This window comes from Bos taurus, chromosome 8 (assembly GCF_002263795.3).
Source record: "Bos taurus isolate L1 Dominette 01449 registration number 42190680 breed Hereford chromosome 8, ARS-UCD2.0, whole genome shotgun sequence".
Classification (NCBI taxonomy): domain Eukaryota; kingdom Metazoa; phylum Chordata; class Mammalia; order Artiodactyla; family Bovidae; genus Bos; species Bos taurus.
Window position 1 is genome coordinate 37,724,559 of NC_037335.1, and position 19,873 is coordinate 37,744,431.

The 19,873-nt window shown below is 42.6% G+C and overlaps 1 protein-coding gene across 7 annotated transcripts in view; it reads right to left on the reverse strand.

The window, feature by feature from the left end:
- Positions 1–7,656: 7,656 nt before the first annotated feature.
- The window catches only part of KDM4C (lysine demethylase 4C), a 409,700-nt gene continuing 397,483 nt past the window's right edge, over positions 7,657–19,873 (reverse strand). For 4 of the 7 annotated variants that reach the window (XM_015472464.3, XM_059889432.1, XM_024996118.2 and 1 more), the window contains 3 exons: positions 19,522–19,641; positions 15,860–15,952; positions 7,657–8,721 (listed from right to left, as the gene is read on the reverse strand). In XM_015472464.3, the coding sequence (XP_015327950.2) occupies positions 8,545–8,721; positions 15,860–15,952; positions 19,522–19,641 (390 nt within the window). In that variant the 3' untranslated portion in view covers positions 7,657–8,544. Of the gene's footprint in view, positions 13,354–15,859; positions 15,953–19,521; positions 19,642–19,873 lie in introns of those variants that run through there. The other 3 variants (XM_059889434.1, XR_009495540.1, XR_009495541.1) reach the window with 3 other exon arrangements.

The following is a 19,873-nucleotide window of genomic DNA, read 5'->3' on the forward strand; positions in this document are numbered from 1 at the left end:
ATCAAGAGGCTCTTTAGTTCCTCTTCACTCTCTGTGATTAGGGTGATATTATCTGCATATCTAAGCTTGTTGATTTTTTTCCAGGCAATCTTGACTCCAGCTTATGCTTCATCCAACCTGGCATTTTGCATAATGTACTCTGTATAGAAGTTAAACAAGCATGGTGACAATATACTACCTTGATGTACTCCTTTCCCAATTTTGAACCAGTCCATTGTTCCATGTCTGGTTTTAACTGCTGCTTCTTGACCTGCATACAAGCTTCTCAGGATGCAGGTGTTGTGGTATTCCCTTTTCATTTAGAATTTTCCAGTTTGTGTGATCCACACAATCAAAGGCTTTAGAGTAGTCAATTAAGCAGTAGTAGATGTTTTGCTGGAATTCCCTTGCTTTTTCTATGATCCAATGATATGGGCAATTTGATCTCTGGCTCTTCTCCTTTCTCTAAATCCTGTTTGTATATCTGGAAGTTCTTGGTTCATGTATTGTTGAAGCTTTGCTTGAAGGTTTTTGAGCATGACCTTGCTAGCACGTGAAATGAGTGCAGTTGTGTGACAGTTTAAGAATTCTTTCACATTGCCCTTCTTTGGGACTGGAATGAAAACTTTTCTAGTCCTGTGGCCACTGCTGAGTTTTACAAATGTGCTACCATACTGAATGCAGCACTTCAACAACATTAACTTTTAGAATTTGAAATAGCTCAGCTGGAATTCCATCACCTCCACTAACTTTATTCGTAGTAATGCTTCCTAAGGCCCATTGGACTTCACACTCTAGGATGTCTGGCTCTAGATGAGTGATCAGAAATTTGTGGCTATCTGGGTCATTGAGACCTTTTTTTGTATAGTTCTTCTGTGCATTTTTGCCACCTGTTCTTAATATCTTTTGCTTCTGTTAGTTCCACACCATTCTGTCCTTTATTGTGCCCGTCTTTGCATGAAATGTTCCCTTGGTATCTCTAATTTTCTTGAAGAGGTCTCTAGTCTTTTCTATTTCTTTGTATTGTTCACTTAAGTAGGCTTTCTTATGTCTCTTTGCTGTTCTTTCAAACTCTACATTCAGATGGGCCTATCTTTCCTTTTCTCCTTTGTCTTTCACTTCTCTTCTTTGCTCAGGTATAAGTAAGGCCTCCTCAGACAACCATTTTGCCTTGTTGCATTTCTTTTTCTTGGGGATGAGTTTGTTCACTACCTCTTGTACAATGTTACAAATCACCATCCATAGTTTTTCAGGCACTCTACCAGATCTAATCCCTTGAATTTATTTGTCAGTCTTCCCTACTTTCTTCAATTTAAGCATAAATTTTGCAATAAGGAGTTCATGATCTAAGTCTATTTAAGTGAACAATATAAAGAAATAGAAAAAACAATGGAAAAGACTAGAGACTTCTTCAAGAAAATTAGAGATACCAAGGGAACATTTCATGCAAAGATGGGCACAATAAAGGACAGAACTATACAGAGTTTCTCCATTTTCAGCTGCAAAGAATAGAATCAGTCTGATTTCAGTATTGACTATTTGGTGATGTCCATGTGTAGAGTCATCTTTTGTGTTGTTGGAAGAGGGTATTTGCTATGACAATGCATTCTCTTGGCAAAATTCTGTTAGCTTTTGCCCTGCTTCATTTGTACACCAAGGCCGAACTCGATTTTTACTCCAGGTCTCTTGACTTCCGTGTTTTGCTTTCTGGTCCCCTAAGAGGAAATGCGGAGAAGGCAATGGCATCCCACTCAAGTACTCTTGCCTGGAAAATCTCATGGATGGAGGAGCCTGGTAGGCTGCAGTCCATGGGGTTGCGAAGAGTTGGACACAACTGAGCAACTTCACTTTCACTTTCCACTTTCATGAATTGGAGAAGGAAATAGCAACCCATTCCAGTGTTCTTGCCTGGAGAATCTCAGGGACAGGGGAGCCTGGTGGGCTGCCGTCTATGGGGTCGCACAGAGTCGGACACGACTGAAGTGACTTAGCAGCAAGAGGAAAAAGGACATCTTTTTTTGGTGTTAGTTTTAGGTCTTGTAGGTCTTCATAGAACCATTCACCTGCATTTTCTTCAGCATTAGCGGTTGGGGTATAGACTTGGGATTCCTGTGGTCTTGGATGGTTTGCCTTGCAAATGAATCACGATCATTATGTTGTTCTTGAGGTTACACCTAATACTCCATTTTGGACTCTTGTTGACTATGAGGGCTACCCCATTTTTTCTAAGGAATTCTTCCCACAGTAGTAGATATAATGGTCATCTGAATTAAATATGTTTACCTTTTGTCTACATTACTTGCTTAGTGGTTTGAAACAACAGTCACAGAGTTTCAGCAGGGATGCTCCCTTGTAGAGGTTTTGTTCTTGTTGCTGCTGTTCAGCTGCTTAGTTGTGTCTGACTCTTTGCAAACCCTGGGTGGACTGCAGCACTCCAGGCTTTCTTGTCCTTCACTATCTTCTGGAGTTTGCTCAAATTCATGTCCTTTGACTTGAAGATTCCATCCAGGCACCTTATCCTGTCACCCTCTTCTCCTCTTGCCCTCAATCATTACCCGCATCAGGGTCTTTACCAAAGAGTCAGCTCTTTGCATCAGGTGGCCAGAGTATTGGAGCTTCAGCTTTAGCATCAGTCCTTCCAATGAATATTCAGTGTAGATTTCCTTTAGGATTGAATGGCTGAATCTCCTTGCTGTCAAGGGGACTCTTGAGTCTTCTCCAGCACCACAGTTTTAAAGGATCAATTCTTCGGTACTCAGCCTTCTTTATAACTACTGGAGAAACCATAACTTTGACTAGATGGATCTTTGTCAGCACAGTGATGTCTCTTTTAATATGCCATCTAGGTTTGTCATAGCTTTTCTTCCAAGGAGCAAGTATCTTTTAATTTCATGGCTGCAGACAACATCTGGAGTCATTTTGGAGCCCAAGAAAATAAAATCTGCCACTGTTTCTATTTTCTCCCCCATCTATTTGCCATGAAGTGATGGAAATGGATGCCATGATCTTAGTTTTTTGATGTTGAGTTTTAAGCCAGCTTTTTCACTCTCCTCTTTCACTTTCATCAAGAGGGTCCTTAGTTTCTCTTCACTTTCTGCCATAAGGGTGGCATCATCTATACATCTGAGGTTGTTAATATTTCTCTGGGTAATCTTCATTCTATCTTGTGCTTCATACAGCCTGGCATAGGAAATGGCAACCCACTCCAGTACTCTTGCCTGGAAAATCCCATGGACGGAGGAGCCTGGTAGGCTACAGTCTATGGGGTCGCAAAGAGTCGGACATGACTGAGCGACTTCACAGGTGGACGGACTCTGCATATAAGTCAAATAATCAGGGTGACAATAAACTGCTTTGTCATACTCCATTCTTAAATTTGAACCAGTCTGTTGTTCCATGTCTGGTTCTAACTGTTGCTTTTTGACCTGCATATAGATTTCTCAGGAGGCAGGTAAGGTGGTCTGGTATTCCCATTTCTTTTAGAATTTTCCTGTTTGTTTTGATCCGTAGTCAAATGCTTTAGCAGAGGCTTCACAGGAGAATATTTACTTACCTTTTCCACCTTCCAAAAGCCATCTGCGATCCTTGCCTTCTGAGTCTGTGATGTTGTCTGTCACCCATGTGTGGGCCCACAAAATACACTATCCTTGGCGCTGCCATCAGTCCCGCCTCAGCCATGGGAATCCAAGGAATTGGATCATCAGCAGATGAGCTCTTGCTGATGGACACCTCCTGTGGAGGAATACTCACTGGCTCCTCTACCAGCATACATGCTCCCATCCCATCTACCCCAACCAGCAGCTCAGAAATAGATCAGGGAGCACCTACTCCAACTGGGAGCAGAAAGGTCTGTGATGCCAAACAAGTCTTTGATGCCAAAGAGGAGGTCCTGCTCAACATCCAGTGCAGGCTGTGGTCACTGCCACACCAATCACACCCCCAATCAAGGGGATAATGGCCAGTGCACACTGAGGACAGTCAAGGCAGTGAGTGTAGGGTAGAGCATGGAGGTTGTGAGAACCAGGTATGCTGCTATCTCTCCATTCTGCCTCCTGCAAGCTTGTTGCTGCACTCTCCTCTGAAGCTCCCTGTCTGTCCCTGCTGATCTCTCCCCATTGTGAAGGAGGCTCCCAGAGTGGGGGAACCCCTCCACTTTCACAGCTCCCTCCCAGAGGCACAGCTGCTATCCTTTTTTTTTTTTTTAACTTTTATCCTTACCCAGTTACATGGTAATCTTTGTGTTTTGGTTGTATGAAATCTTCTGCCAGCATTCAGTGGGTATTCTGTGAAAATTGTTCCACATGTAATTTTGATCTATTTGTGGGAAGTGGTGAGCTCCACATCTGTCTATTCCGCTATCTTGATCTCCTCTCACCTATTTGAATATATCTAGGCTTCTCATCTGAAACCATGTGAAATGCTCTCATGAAAGACACCAGTGTTCTCCTAATGAACAACTACGTGATCTAGGACTCTGTAGTATTTTCCCTCTGTTGACCCCTCTCCTTTTTGCAGTACCATCTTCTGTTGATGTCCATGACATCACAGCATCCTGGTTTCCCATTTCTTGGCCCCTTTCAGTGCTCATTCACAACTCAGGTATATGTAGTTCTTCCCCAGCGTTCTTGGTTTCTTTTCATATCTTGTTCTCATCTCATTCAGCATGTTCTCTCCCAAGTTACTTGACCACCATTCCACTAGATTCTATTTATTTAAGGCAAGTTTATTGAGGTGATACTTACACATAGTAATATCTACCTTTTGTGTTCAGTTCTGTGAATTTTGACATACAGTCCTATTACCACCACCTCAGTTAAGATAAAGAATATTGCCATCACCCCAAAAAGTTTCCTCAAGCTGAGCCTCTGTTGTCAGTTTCCTCCTTCACTTCCAGTCCTTGGCAACAAGAGATCTCTTTTCTGATCCTATAGTTTTGCCTTTGCTGCTGCTGCTGCTAAGTTGCTTCAGTTGTGTCCAACTCTGTTCGACCCCATAGACGGCAATCCACCAGGCTCCCCCGTCCCTAGGATTCTCCAGGCAAGAACACTGGAGTGGGTTGCCATTTCCTTCTCCAATAGTTTTGCCTTTACCAGAAGGTAAATTTCATATCATTTTCAAAGAAAATGAAGATGATGACTTCCTTATTTATATCTCTAGTGCTAATTTGTCTTGGAGCTTCAGAGTCATCTATCCAGTGTTATTTGATTGTGTCAGGTTTAGAATCCTCGCTTTCCTTCATGCATCGAGGTCAAGTGATTCAAAAGCTACTTAACCTCTCTGAATCTTAGTTTCCCTCCATGAAAGAGGAGAGTACTTCCTTTGCTGATTTTTTGTGGGAGACTAAGTAAGATAAATACCATTAAGAAGCCTACTAGGCAGTGTTTAACAATAGATGCTCAGTACATCATTAATATCATTGATGAACTTCCATTTCTTCAAGTGGACCTGTACCTTCTGAGGATGGAGCATGTTTCTGAGTCTTCAGCACACTTGCTGGACAGTTCAGGCTCCTCAGAGGCCACTCAGTGGTGTATGTCTTAACAATATACTGGGTGAGAGAATTCAAGATACTTCCCATGATGCACATATAAATTCTCAGAAGCAGTCTATTGTAAAATCGAGTCTTTGCAACCAACCAGTTACTCATGTAATGAGTATGTCTCAGAATTTCTATTTTTCTTCAAGTTTTGGGGGCTGATTAGTATGTAAAATGAAGATTGTTTCATTTCAGATCCTTTTTACTTAAAGGCAAAAATGAAACACAACATGATCTTGCAGCATATGCTCCTCTAGTATGACTACTTGTAAGACCTCTGGGTCATTTCCAGAAACAAACATGTTTCAGCCTTGCTTCACATTGGACGGGTACAGGGTGAAGTGGCAAATCCATTCACTCCTATGTGTTTTTGTATTCTGCATCTTCACATTTTCATATGCCATTACTCAGGAGCAATTTATAATGCATTTGTGAAGTCATGTGATATTTTAGTAGATACTTCTTTTCAATTTCTCTTTAGATGAACTAAACAAAAGTACTTTAATAAAAGTAAATTGACAAGAATCACATTGTTCTCATTTCAAACACATATAAAGGAACTAAAATGTTGTGAAATATGCCAGGCAGTTTTACTAATCCTCTAACCTCCAGAGAAAGGGCTTATAATTAGAATTGCATTAGAATTGTCACAGCCAGCAATTTTTTTTTTTTAATACTAGAAGGACTTCAACTGATTTCACGCTACATGTGCACACTAAAAATGCAGTTAGTGTAACGCAAAGAAATTAAAATTACAATTGAGGTGTCACAGTAAGCAAAAAAGCTTTACTGATTTGTCTGGTCAGAGAGCTAATAACGACTTCATGCGGAATGCAGTGAAACAAAGGTGTCTTTCTCAAGAGCCAGAGTGTATTTGTGGCCGACACTATTTTGCTTAGGCCATATACAGCTGTACTTGATTATAGGAACATTAGTTAAGTGAGACCATAAAAAACAGCTGTATTTGAGATCACATAGGACTCTGCACATTTTCTCCCTGTGGCAACCAATCAGAAATCTTGCTGACAGGCAAACTTGTACAAAACAAATGATCCTATTTAGATTAATTCCTCTTAATGCCTTACACAGGCCTACTTTCCTGGCATATTGTGGAGAGAGCAGGTCAGTTCCATTCAAAATGTGGAGATACAAAAGGCAAGCTTGATTACTTGATAAAATATATGACTATAATGGCAGAGAATGTGGAGTGCTCAGTCCTTGTAAAAATATGGCTGATGGGCTCTTCCCCAGCTCAGAGTTCAGCCACGAGGCACTCTGGAAAACGGAATGTCAGCCAACTAGAGGTCTGCAGAGCTGAGCTTCAGCTGTGGCTGTCATGATGCTTCAGTTCTCTACTTTCTACCCAGTAACACGATATATCCACACGTTTTGCCATGAAACTCTGAAATGCCCTCTAATTCCTGGCTCTGGGCTTTGGGCCACAGGATGTTAACCAACATCAGACCTAAAATTCGCTTATTTGGTTGGCCTCTCTGCCTCTGCCAGTGACCAGAGAAGATCAAATCTGGGCTAGCCCACTAGGTCCAACGGGCTGATGGGGACACATGGAGCAGACGTGTGAGCTGGCCCAAGCTGAGGTCAGCACAGCTGCACAGCCAAGCCCAGCCTTGATCAGCCAATCTGCAGGCTCATAAGCAAAAGCAGTGTGTCTCACCACAGGGCACTGAGATTTTGCAGTTGTTGGTTATGCTGTATCACTGTGGCCACAGTTTACTGAAGCATCACTGTGTGACCGTGGGCAAGCCCTCTCCCTGTCTCTCCTCCACTCCCATCTACAAAGTGATGGAAGGGACTGGAGGATCCATAAAGCCCCTGCCAGCGAAGCTGAGGACCAAGAGACCTGTATGAAAAGAGTTTGAGACTCCAGATGCTCAGGTTTCTTTCAGGCCCAAAGGAGGAGCTGAGGAAAACACTTCAGCAGGCACCGCAAGCAGGCAGAGGAGACTTTATCCCTGGCGATACAGCCATAAATGTCTGGCAGTGCGTCCACAGTTATGGACAAAGTCAGTGAGGGAAGGGTCTGAAGCCAGGGCCCCATAATGTCTTCATAGTCAGCTCACAAACAAAACTTGTTTTCTTTAGGTTTAAACCTAGACAAATAAGCAAGTTAGAAGACAGAATTGGAGAAAATGGAAATCTTTATTTTTAAACACTAGTACATTTTCAAGCTGTTGCAAAAAGGAAAAATCATATTACCTCAAAACTATGCATCGAGGCATATTTATTTTTAACTCTAATCTTACAAACACATAATGAAAGAAACATATTTATAAATATCTACTCAGAATATGTATTATGAAAAAAAAGTGTTTAAAAATAACAGTCCCAGATCTCCCTCTTTAAATATATAAAATTCCCAGACAATTCATAAGGATTCTTTCTCAAGAGCCAAAAATTTCACAGAGGCCAACAACTCAGTTCTCATCAGACACAACCCAAAGTAAAAGGGATATAAAAAAATGTAAAAGTTCTGTACAAGGGAAATACAGATAGCACACGGGTAAATCTCATTACCATACATGCCATTTGTGTTTTAAAAATGTTTTATAAAAACTTCTATTTAAAACAAATAAGTGAGAGTCCTTCCCTGACTGTGGAAAATATATGTTACTACCCTCCCACCTGGGCCTGGAGGCCCCCACTTGCTCAGGGAGGAGAGCAGTCTCTGTTCCTTCTTAGGCCTAAAAGCTGTGTGTGGGGATCCACCTCCTCTGGCAGTGGCTTTTTTGGTGAGTGATTTCCTTCACTGAGAAAAATTCTTTGGGATCAAAGGAGACAACTGCTAACAAGTGAAAGCAAGACTAGGAGACAGCTTCAGACTGTGGTATCCAATTAATAATGTGTATTTTGCAGTTCTGGTGACCACACTCTGGGGAGCCTGATTTTCCACTGTCAGAGACACAGCCTGTCACCTACCCCAGTGAAACACACGGCACAGCCCCAGGCTGTCCTTCCTCGGTCCTCTTCTGCCCAAGTCATTCTGTGGCCTGCAGAGCAATGTAGGTAGACTACTGCCTCTTCTGACACTTCTTCTGGAAAGAGCTCTTCAAGAAAGTGCGGTAGACGGGGTCATCCACGTATTCATTCTTGAATCTGGAGCTCAGCACTCTCTGTCTCTTTTTCTCCCCCTGGATTATGTCTGTTCCATAAAATGTGTCTTCAAATCGCATGTCAGAAGCTGTGGACTAAGAACAGCCAATGTTACTGTGCAGAAGAGCAGGCACTTGACTTCACAGGAACACACAAAGGCCGGGCTCAGTCAGGGGTGGGGAAGGGGCTGAGGCCCCTTAGGAGAAGCCCACACCAGGGGTCATGAGTGCCTCCCCACCCCCATCTACTTCCATTTAGCCTCATTTTCTTCAGGATCTCCAGCCCTCGGGGACTTTCCTCAACACAAGCAGAACTCAAGTCTTCTCATTTAAGTCTCCCTGACTATTCATGCCCTTGCCTGACCAGGTATGTGAGTGACTTGTCCACAGTCGGCTCTAATTCACTCTTATTCCTACTTACCTCTGGGTCTCTGTTCCCACCACTTCCTTGCAACTGTCCTGGTTCCTGGGACACTCCTCTACCCTAAATGTATATGATTTCTGTCACCTCACTCTTGCATGAAGCTCTCTGTCATTTTGTAAGCCCTCTTCCTCGTCCTCTGGCTGCTCACTGTTCATGTGTCAGGGCTCCCCTTAACTATTTGCTCAACTCTGATGGCCCTGAGGCTTTGCGTGTGGACTTTTCCTCTCTACATATGCTCCCCGGGCCTACCAAGCTACACTCAACTTCAATTTTGACATCGTTTCTAAAGACGCTCACGTCTTACTCTGGTTCATACCTCCCCCCGTGCTCAAGCCTGCATGTCCAACTACCCAGCAGGCATCTCAGAATGTTTATCCTGGAGGCACTTAGAATCTTCCTATCCTAGAGTGAACAAGTCTTCTTTCTCCATTGCTGTCCTTCCTAAATTCCATAAATGGCAGCACTACCCCCATCAAATCTAACTTCGTCGATTTGATGTAAGGTCTTTGTAAACTTCCCCTTGTCCCCATCCTGTCCAGGACCCCGAAGCCCTCCCTCCTTTCTTCTTTGACCCTACTGACCCCATGGTGCAGGCCCTCACGCTTCCCCTGCTAAACCACTGTGACAGTGCTGCGCCCTAGTCTCCCAGAACTACTAGAAGAAATGTCTCTGCACTCTCTGACTACAGGACACCCCTGCTTATGATCTCCAGTAGCCTCACTGCCTTCAAGGTGACGGCTATACTTTCAGGCTGGATGTACATAACCGGACATAATCCTACCCCATGCTTGGATTAGACTGACTTATTTGCAATTCCTGGTCACACTTAATTGTCTCCAGCCTCTGTCTTTAAATGTACTGTTTCCTTTGCACAGAAGATATCCTGTCTTCTCTGTGACTGACAAAAATGAGGTTCCTTCTTTTGGATTCCTGGAACACATTACATGTCAATGTAGTAGAATGAAGGCATGGGTCGAGATGACGGGTAGGTGATGCCCCATCAGGGGTTCCTTGGATCCCTTGAAGGTGAGCATATCAGGGACTATAAATTGAATTTTACATGTGCTCCCACACCAAGCAATGTACTTTGCCACAGTCACTGCTCAGTAAGTGTTAGCTAGGCAAAGGAATGTGGGCTTTTTCTGTTATGCTCCAGTAAAGTTTACTTTTAAAAAAAATTTAACCTTTATTTTACATTGGAGTGTCACTGATTTATACCATTGTGTTGGTTTCAGGTGCACAGCGAGCGATTCAGTTACACGTGTACATATACCCATCCTTTTTCCATACGGGTCATTACGGATATTGAGGATTCCCTGTGCTATACAGTAGGTCCTGGTTGATCATCTATTTTATATGCAGTAGGTGCCTATATGTTAATTCCAAACTCCTAATTTATCCTTTCTCCCCCTATTTCTCCTTTGGTAACCATACTTTGTTTTTGAAGTCTGTCTATTTCTGTTTTGTAAATAAGTTCAGTTGAATTATCTTATAAGTGGTATCATATTTGTCTTCTTTTATAATCTCTAGGTCCATCCATGTTGCTACAAATGGAATTATTTTATTCTTTCTATGAGTAACGTTCCAGTGTGTATATATATATATATATACACACACACCCCGCATCTTCTTTATCCATTCCTCTGTTGATGGACATTTAGGTTGCTTCCATGACTTGACTATTGTAAACAGTGCTGCAGTGAACACTGGGGTGCATGGATCTTTTTGGATTACAGTTTTCTCCAGATATATGCTAGGAGTGGGATTGTTGGGTCATATGGTAGCTGTATCTTATGTTTCTTAAGGAACTTTCATACTGTTCACAGTGGCGTACTGATTTACATTCCCACTAACAGCGTAGGAGGGTTGGTTCCCTTTTCTCTATCCCTTCTCAAGCATTGATTGTAGATTTTTTGATGATGACCCTTCCGACTTTTGTGAGGTGGTACCTCACTCAGATGTGTCAAAGGGTGTGTTTAGAGGTGCCTGTGAGGTCAGTATAAGCTTAGGCAGGCTGTCTGCTGATGGGTGGGGCCATGCTCCCCCTTGCTGGCTGTTTGGCCTGATGCCTCTCAGCACTGGAGCCTGCAGGCTGTTAGGTGGGGTCAGATCTTGGTGCTATAAGTGCAACCTCCAAGAGAGCTCACAGTGATCAATATTCCCTGGGGCCTCCACCACCAGTGTCCTTGCCCCCATAGTGAGCCACAGTGGGCCCCCTCCTCTCCAGAAGACCCTCCAAGACCCACAGGTAGGCCTAGTCCAGGATCCTATGAGTTACTGCTTTGCCCTGGGTCCCACTGCATGTGAAGTCTTGTGTGCACCCCAAGAGTGGAGTCTCTGTTTGCCCCAGTCCTGTGGAGCGCCTGCCCTCAAGGCCCACCAGCCTTCAAAGCCAAATGCTCTGAGGACTCCTCCTCCTGATGCCAGAGTGTTAGGCTGGGGAGCCTGACCTGGGGCTCTGGACTCCCGCTCCATCTTGTGTGGCTTTGTCTCTGGATGTAAAATATCTTTTTTGGTAGGTTCCAGTCTTTTTTGCTGATGGTTGTTCAGCACTTAGCTGTGATTTTGGTGTTTTCATGACAGGACATGAGCTGAAGTCCTTCTACTCTGCTGTCTTGTCTGGAGTCGAGGGGCTGCTTTTAGTTTGGATGCTTCTGTCTCCTTCCTCAGCATGTGCTGGCTCTTATACCCTTCATGTGGGGTATGCCAATACTTTGGCCACCTGAGGCAAATGGCCAATCATGGGAAAAGATCCTGACACAGGGAAAGACAGAAGGCAAAAGGAGAAGGGGATGGCAGAGAATGAGGTGGCTGGACGGCATCAATGACTCAATGGACATGGATTTGAGCAAATTCCAGGAGATAGTGAAGGACAGGGAAGGCTGGCATGTTGAAGTCCATGGGTTTGCAGAGTCAGACATGACTTGGTGACTGAACAACAACAACAAAGGTTTGGCAGCCCACACTCACTCCAAGTACACAGGCAGCAACTGGCACTGGCTTGTGGGTTTCCTAGCACCAGCTCGAGTACACCAGGGTAGCAATCAGCACCAGCTTGTGGGTCTCCCAGCAGCAGCCCCTGAGACTCCGAAACAGCAGGCACAGTGATTGGCCCCTGCCCGCTGCCCACACACGCTCCCTGGATGGCAGGGGCAGTGACTGGCATCTGCTCCCGGCTCTCTCAGTGGTCCATGCCTGCCTCTGAAGCTCACAATGGTGGTGCTCGCTCATGCCTACCCCCGGAATTTGTAGGTGGCATCTGCTGCCTGAGAGCATGTGCAGGGAAAGGAGTTCCATTGGCGGTTCCTGCCCCTCTCCTTGCATGGTGCTCAACAATGGGTCCCCGCCTCTCTGAGGGCCCAGGCTTCTTCCGTGTGCAGCCTCAGTTGCAATATTCCAGCCTCTACAGGTTGTCTGCGTGTAGCCAACTCCACTCCTCTCCCTGGGTATGACCTCTGAAGCCCAAGCTTTAGCACCCGGCCCCTGCCTGGGCCAGCGCATAAGCATCTTCTGCCAGGGAGTGTGGGTCACTCTCTGTTTCGCCTTCCAGAAGCTGGTTGCTGTGCTCTCCTCTGAGGCTCTGAAGCTTTGCACCTGTCCAGTGAGGGGACCTTTCCTCCTTCACAGCCCCCTCCCTGGGGCACAGGTCTTGTCCCCACTCCTTTCTCTCTCTTTTTTTTTTCTTTCATCCTAACCGATTATGTGGAGGTTTTCTTGCCCTTTCAGAAGTCTGAGGTCTTCTGCCAGTACTCATTAGATGTTCTGTGCAAACCCCTCTGGACATATCTGCGGGAGGAGGTGGGCTCCATGTCCTACTCCTCTGCCATCTTGATTCCCCCTTCCCGTAAAGCTTAAAGCACTATTTTTCCTTCCTAATTCCCTATTTTTTCCCCTTCAATGTGCTCCCAACTGGTTTTTATTGAGATGCCACCAATGTACAGTACACCTCATTATGTCATGGAGGCCCCCGCCCCGGGTGATGACAGAGGCAGAGCCTAGATTTGAAGGCTTGAAAACAGGTGATCAGTCATGAAGAAGAGACAAACAATGGAACAAAGAAGCTTGAAAACTAAAAACAGGCACAGATTAAAAGTCGAGCATGTTCCCTGCCAGTTCGTGAGACAGTCCTCCAGGGTGACAGGCTCCCTCTGTGGCTTCCCCCAGATGCTACCCAGCTTCACCCAGGAAGCAAAGTAAGAGACTGTGGATGGGCTGGGCACTCTCTGTCGTTGGAAGAAAACAGTTTTGGCTCATTCATTCTTGGCAAAGCATCTCCTCTGAGTAATCTTTCCGTTTTATAAGTGCTAAAGTTAAAGAAGAAAATGAAACATCTATGAAAGTGTTGCCACTGTGTGAAGAAAGCAAAAGTCAACCTCTCAAATTAATAATAAAACCGATTTACCAGCAGCGCCAGTTAATTATGCACCATTGCTATGGTTATTCTGTGAGACAATAAAAGGTAATGGGGCCGTTTCTGAAGTTGGTGGGAAGGAACCCAGCACAATCACCGAGGTGGACTGCTGACTCTCTTGAAAAATTTCTCCCCAAGTCAGCATGTGTCTGGGTGAGCAGAAGTCATTAAAACATGAAGGCCTCCCAGTGAGGGCTGCAACCTGCCCTTCCTTAAAACAACAACAACAACAAAACCCCTCTAATTATAAAGTATTTTCCATCAACAAGTTTTCCAATTAGATTTGTTTTACCAAGTGGAAAAAAAAAATAGCATTCATAGGCTAGCCAAGGGCCGAGGGTTATACACAAACCTGAAGGAAAAGCTGGTTTGTTACAACAGAAGCACGTTAAGTCTTTGATTTACTAAAATCAGAGGTGGCAAACTGGATTTAGTGACTGTGAGCAAGCTAGATTTTGTTCCTGAAGAGGTTTTCTACTAGGTTCGTAACAGGTTAGATTCAGAATATCTATGTGATTTATATATTTTTAATTAAAATTTTTTTCTCTGAAAATTAAAAATAAAAGTTCAATTTGGTGTGACTGCTCTGAGAGATGGATCTTAGAAAACTCAGAAGCTGTGCTCAAGTAAAGCTACATGGGAAAGCACACTGACATTAGAGCCAAATCTACTGTGGAACAAAGAGATTGTGATCAGAGCAGCTTTCTTTTAATGTGATTAAGAAATGGTATTTGAAATCTACAAGACCCAGCTGGTAGGATGCTTAATCATACATGAATTAGAAAATCAAAGACCTGAGGGACTTCCAGAGGGCTCCCTACTCCATTTCCCAACCTCTAAATCTCCAGGTGATTTGATAAAGAAAAAGAAAAGGGAAAGGGATGGAGAATCCAAGGGAAATACAAGCAACAGGATGAGAGACAGTCATCTTGAGCACCCTGGAAAGTTGTTCTTAAGAGATTTCAAGACCTAGAACACCGACAAATTACCCAGGGTTTTAGGTCTCTTTTACGGTTTTACAGACGTCTTTACTCTAGGAATACTTTATCTTCCCTTTCCCTGCTGTTTATTATCTGAGAGTTAACCTATTTCAGGCATGCGGTTCCCTACATGTCATGCTTCCTCATTGGGTGGGTCGCACTGTCGCTCGTCTCTTGATTGTTTTACCGTGAAGGACCTTCCCCTCAGGATGCAGCTGAGAAGAAACTCAGTTCACCCCTGATGTAGTTGACTCGGGACCCCACCTGACAGGAGAGGGGCTGAACAGACAGGTGAACATTTAAGGAAACAGATGGTTTTTCCAAACTAATCTAGGATAACTCTATCATTGCCTAAAAGTATATTATTAGCATGCAATGAAAACGAAGGATGTCATTTATTCAGAAAAAAATTCATTTTAGTCAGAAAAAGCCCCTCATTCCAATCTCCTTTAGTGTTTATTTCCTTTAGTGTTTATCACTTCACAAAAGCACTGTATGTAATTCTAAATGAGTAAAACTGGCTTCATTTCAGGGTCCAGAAAATATTTCATGACACAATAATGAAAACTAAGTTATTGTGAATTATATTTTTTAACAACTTCAATTTGATTATTTGTCCATGTTTGTCTTTTAATGGTATGTACAGGGCTTGAAACTAATAATGCTTTCTTTAAAAAAAAACAAACAAACACCACTTTACTATTCCTATAACTAGTATTTGGGCTTCCTTCTTTTATAAAACTGAGAGTTTCATTTAAATTATGAATTGACACAACCATTAATAAACCTTCAGAGAGAGAGAAGTTGATCAATATAGTTGACCTTGAAAACATGGGTTTGAACTGCATGGGTCCACTTATACACAAATTTTTTTCAATAGTAAACCTGATGGTACTATACGGTCCACAGCTGGTTGATCTGACTATATAAGCCATATGTGAGTGTGTGGAGAGTCAGCACCCCAACTCCCCACACTGTTCAAGGCTGCACTGTATATGATAAGGCTACAGCAAACTAGATGTTTGCTACACTGAGTCTCCATTAATCTCCTACTGAAAGCCTTCTTTTAACATGGCTTCCACTAACAAGACTGTAAATGTCTTGATGGTATCTTTGTGTGTTCCCAGTTCTCTTGCACAGAATATGTACTCAATAACTTTTTGTATGCCAACAGATGTTAACATAAAGAAGCATCATTTGACCTCATTAGAAAGAAAAATGAGGAACTTGCACTGGTTTCCCCGTTTCTGATCAAATATATTTGCTTTGGATTAAATAGATTTCAATAAGGGAAAAGATGCATTGGCTTCCTAAAAAATCAGTCCAAAGGCCTGAGTGTGTTTCCGCTGGGCTCAGGAAAACAGTGCTAAAGGAGGGATTCACAGGGCAGACCCCTCAGAGAGATTATCCAGTACTTACAAATCGAGCTTTCACTCTCTTAGGTAACTCTTCGTCTAAAGTGTAGATGTCCTCTCTCTTCATTGCTATCTGGGATCCATCTTCAAATTCAACCTAATGAAAAATAAAGCATTGAGCATGGTATATTTTTTAAAAAGCAAGAAGCATTCACCATTTTCTTCAGGGTTCCAATTCGCCACACACACAAAAAAAGAGAAAAAGGATTCAAACAGAACAAACCAAGAGAACTAGCCAACAGCCAAGGAAGGGAGAAAAGCTCTTTCCCTTATCAGACTAAGAACAAAGCATGTTTCAAACAGGCCAAAATTCTTGACAATTAGTGTCCTGGAATATGTGATATGAAAACTTTATGCCCCCAAAGCAAAAAAAAAAAAAGAAAAAGAACTGCTGCTCAGATGATTTCTCAGGAGACTGTGGCCAGTTTAGCACTAAGGCTGGTGGAGCCTGTCGGCGCTCTTTGTTTCTTTAAGATGCTCTGATGACTTAAGAGGGAGGGTGTTTCTCTTTGAGAAAAAAGTGATAACATATTTTACTCTTATAATCCTCCCAAATAAAATAATTTCTCAAATTCTTATAGAACTTTAACTTTCAAAACTCACTTTTGTTAAATTCAACCAAAAGGCCAGAAAAATCTCAGGTTCCCTTCAACCTCATGTGTCAACCATGTCAATGGGTGAAAATATATAACCATCTAAATGAAAATGTTTAAAGTTTGTTTTTCCAAGCTATTCAAATGGAAGTATTTTCATTATCTATTTTTTGCAATTTTTATGCTGTTTTGTTAGAGAAAAAGTAAGTGACATTGAATAACAGAAACATAATCTGGGGAACTTCATCAAACACCCTATTCAAAGTGATCCTGATCTAGGCTTAATCCCACATGAACTCTCCCAGAAGAAAACAACGAAAGGGATGCAATCGAGGTAGAATATCTAATTCTAGTATGTTCTGTCTGTCTGAATTCTTTTAAGAAATAAATATATGCTTGTTAAAAAGGTGAGTTAAATCATGTAGCTGTGCTATGTTAATAAAAACAATCTGCTGAAGTTTAAAAAGCTACTAAAGATAAAATATATAGTTAAACTTTGTATTATCCATGTACTGCTCCCATCTGACTGAGCTCAAACAATGGGGCAGAATTAGGTCTTGGTCACAGGGGCCCTCTCCCTGCTAGTTCCCAGAAGGCTGAGATGGGAAGGCTTTTCTTCCTGGCCTTGTTTCAACAGAATGGTTTTTTTTAACTTTAATTAGGCCAACGTGTCATCCCATTTATATAGTTTGATCGCATAGCTAGAACTACCTGTGCCTACCTTTCTTCTGTTGCCAATCATTTGAGAATTCTAAAAGAGAAAAAGTCTGTTTTAAAACAGAGGAATTATGGGATGGTGACCAACCATCCCAGTGTGTCCAGGACTGAGGCATCTCACAGGATGCAAGATTTTCAGTGCTAAAATCCAGGACAGTCCCTCAAAGGCTGGAATGGTTGTTCACCAGAGTTTGGACAGAGCAGAGAGTAAATTCTGGCTCTTCCCTTTACCAGCTCTGTGCACTTGGACAAATTATCAAATTTGCTGAGGCTTTCTCCCCCTCATTTGTAAAATAGGATTCAAAAACCCTATCTTGGAGAGTTACTGTGAGGACCCCCAAATGCATATACCTAGGATACTTGGCACTGTGCAATAGGTATTTTGGTTCTATTTTTATAAATGTCTTTGCTTAGTCAATGGTGAAGCTGAATAATTAGACACAAAACACAAAATGACCTTAAAAGGCCACTTGGTTTAATGAAGAATTTTAAAGTACTATTTGTACTACAATTTTAATATTAGTCTTAACTTTTTCATTGAGTCTATAAATATGCTCACTATTCTATGTTGATAGGCCATCATAAATTCGACTGAAATTAACACACTGATTACTAATTAGCCAGAATTTCAACATGTCCTCATGATACTTTTCATGTAGCTAACAGCTTTGCTACATGTAAGATGCTTCACTTTTGCAAGTATTGTTTAATTAAATGTATTTTCTTTTGAATGATGTAGTAAAGCTCTTTTTTAGGAGACTCCAGTATTACCAGCCTGTCTTCTAATTTTTGCCTGATTTTGGACATTCTGACACAAAAACGCTCCCACACCTAACCTGCTGTAAATGACCTCAATCTGCAACTTAACACTGTCACCAATATAGAGGGGGAAATGGCCTTTATAGTGTACACACACACACACTCCCCTTGGCTTTTTCTACACCTTAAAAAATGTCCTTCCCGAAGTTTTCCAAATGTCTTTGAACACTGCTAATTACACTGTGCTCCAGTTTTTGGTGCAGTCTTTTAATGTTCTTTTCCATTTAAGCCCAAGCCCCTTATCAGTCTTTGAACAATTTCTCTGAGGAAACTGGAAGGCTTATCATTCTCAAGCTGTTTTTAACTTAACAGGCCTGAACCTTCTTGCTTTTTCTCCTTTTACTTCAGTCTTCCTGTTTTTACACTACTGCTTGAGAATGCTGATTTCTGCCATCACATTACTAGAAGTACTATAATGTATTGGTTCTAATAAATCTGTTCCTTTTTAAAAGTCTTTCTGAAGGAACAGAAACGCACATGTGCCATCCATGTTGTTTTTCTTATTAGAGCTTAACTCATCCTCATTTCTAATAGGGATATAGTTCATTTTTTAATTGTATAAGTGTTAGTCACTCAGTTGTGTCTGACTCTGTGACTCCACAGACTGTAGGCCTGCGAGGCTCTTCTGTCCATGGAATTCTCCAGGCAAGAATACTGGAGTGGGTTGCCATTTCCTTCTCCAGGGGATATTCCCGACCCATGGATCAAACCCCAGTCTCCTGCAATGCAGGAATCTTCTTTACTGTCTGAGCCACCAGGGGAGACTTTTTAATTGTATACATGTGTTTTTAAAATAATATGTACAGTTGTTCAGTGAACAGACTTCCCAACTGACAACTGTACTTTTCATCACAAAAGCATCCTATAAAGCAAGCTGCCTGCCAATGCAGGAGACCTAAGAGATGCAGGTTTGATCCCTGGGTCAGGAAGATCTCCTGGAGAAGAACATGGCAACCCACTCCAGTATTCTTGCTTGGAGAATCCGCATGGACAGGGGAGCCTGGGGAGGCTACAGTCCATTGGGTTGCAAAGAGTCAAACATGACTGAAGCGACTTAGCAGGCATGCACGCCTGGGTGCACAAATGGCTCCATCTGTGCTGAGACACCACTGGTTTAGGTTTGCTGAAATGTCAACGGGGATGACGTCTGTCAGGGAAAAGCCACCCATTCAGGGGCTGCTGGGTGATGAACAGCCATCACTGACTTGGCTTAGTTAGATAATCCAGCCACTTATTCTTTTCCCATATAACAGAAACACAAGAAAGCAGCCTGTTGTCCAGTCGGTCATCTTTCTGACCTAACTATACTCCTGACTATTAATCCATTTATCAAATGTGATTAGTCTCCCAGTATAGAACTTTATTATTCCTAGAATAAAACTCTATTATCTGGGTCATCAGTCTTTGAAACTTTGCCTTTTTTATAAAACAGCAGGTGTTCTAAATTCTAGCTTCTTGACCCATAGCACACTGGATATACCATCTGCCCTCTGGCTTCTCCTGTCTCAGCAAGCATCACACCCAGGGCAGCACTCACCTGGTACATGTGGGCAACATTTGATCCGAGATACTTGGCCCCGTAGAGTTTGCCATCGGGCCACTTGACTTGCACGACTTCCCCCTCGGCAGGAGGGCCTAGCTTCACACAGTCTCGGCTCTGCAGGATAAACGGAGTCGGGCTTTTCAAGGCAAATGTCTAAGTGACTGCATTTAGAACTTAGCAAATGATGAACTCCTGGCAATTAAAAGGAGTTATTGCCTCTATGTTTTATGGATTATGATCTTGCATGGGTGTTCAGGGGAAGAGTTATGAGCCAAAGGAGTACTTAAAGATTCAGCCTAGATCATAAAGTTGCAAAGGAACCACCATAATCCAAGAAGGAAGAAAC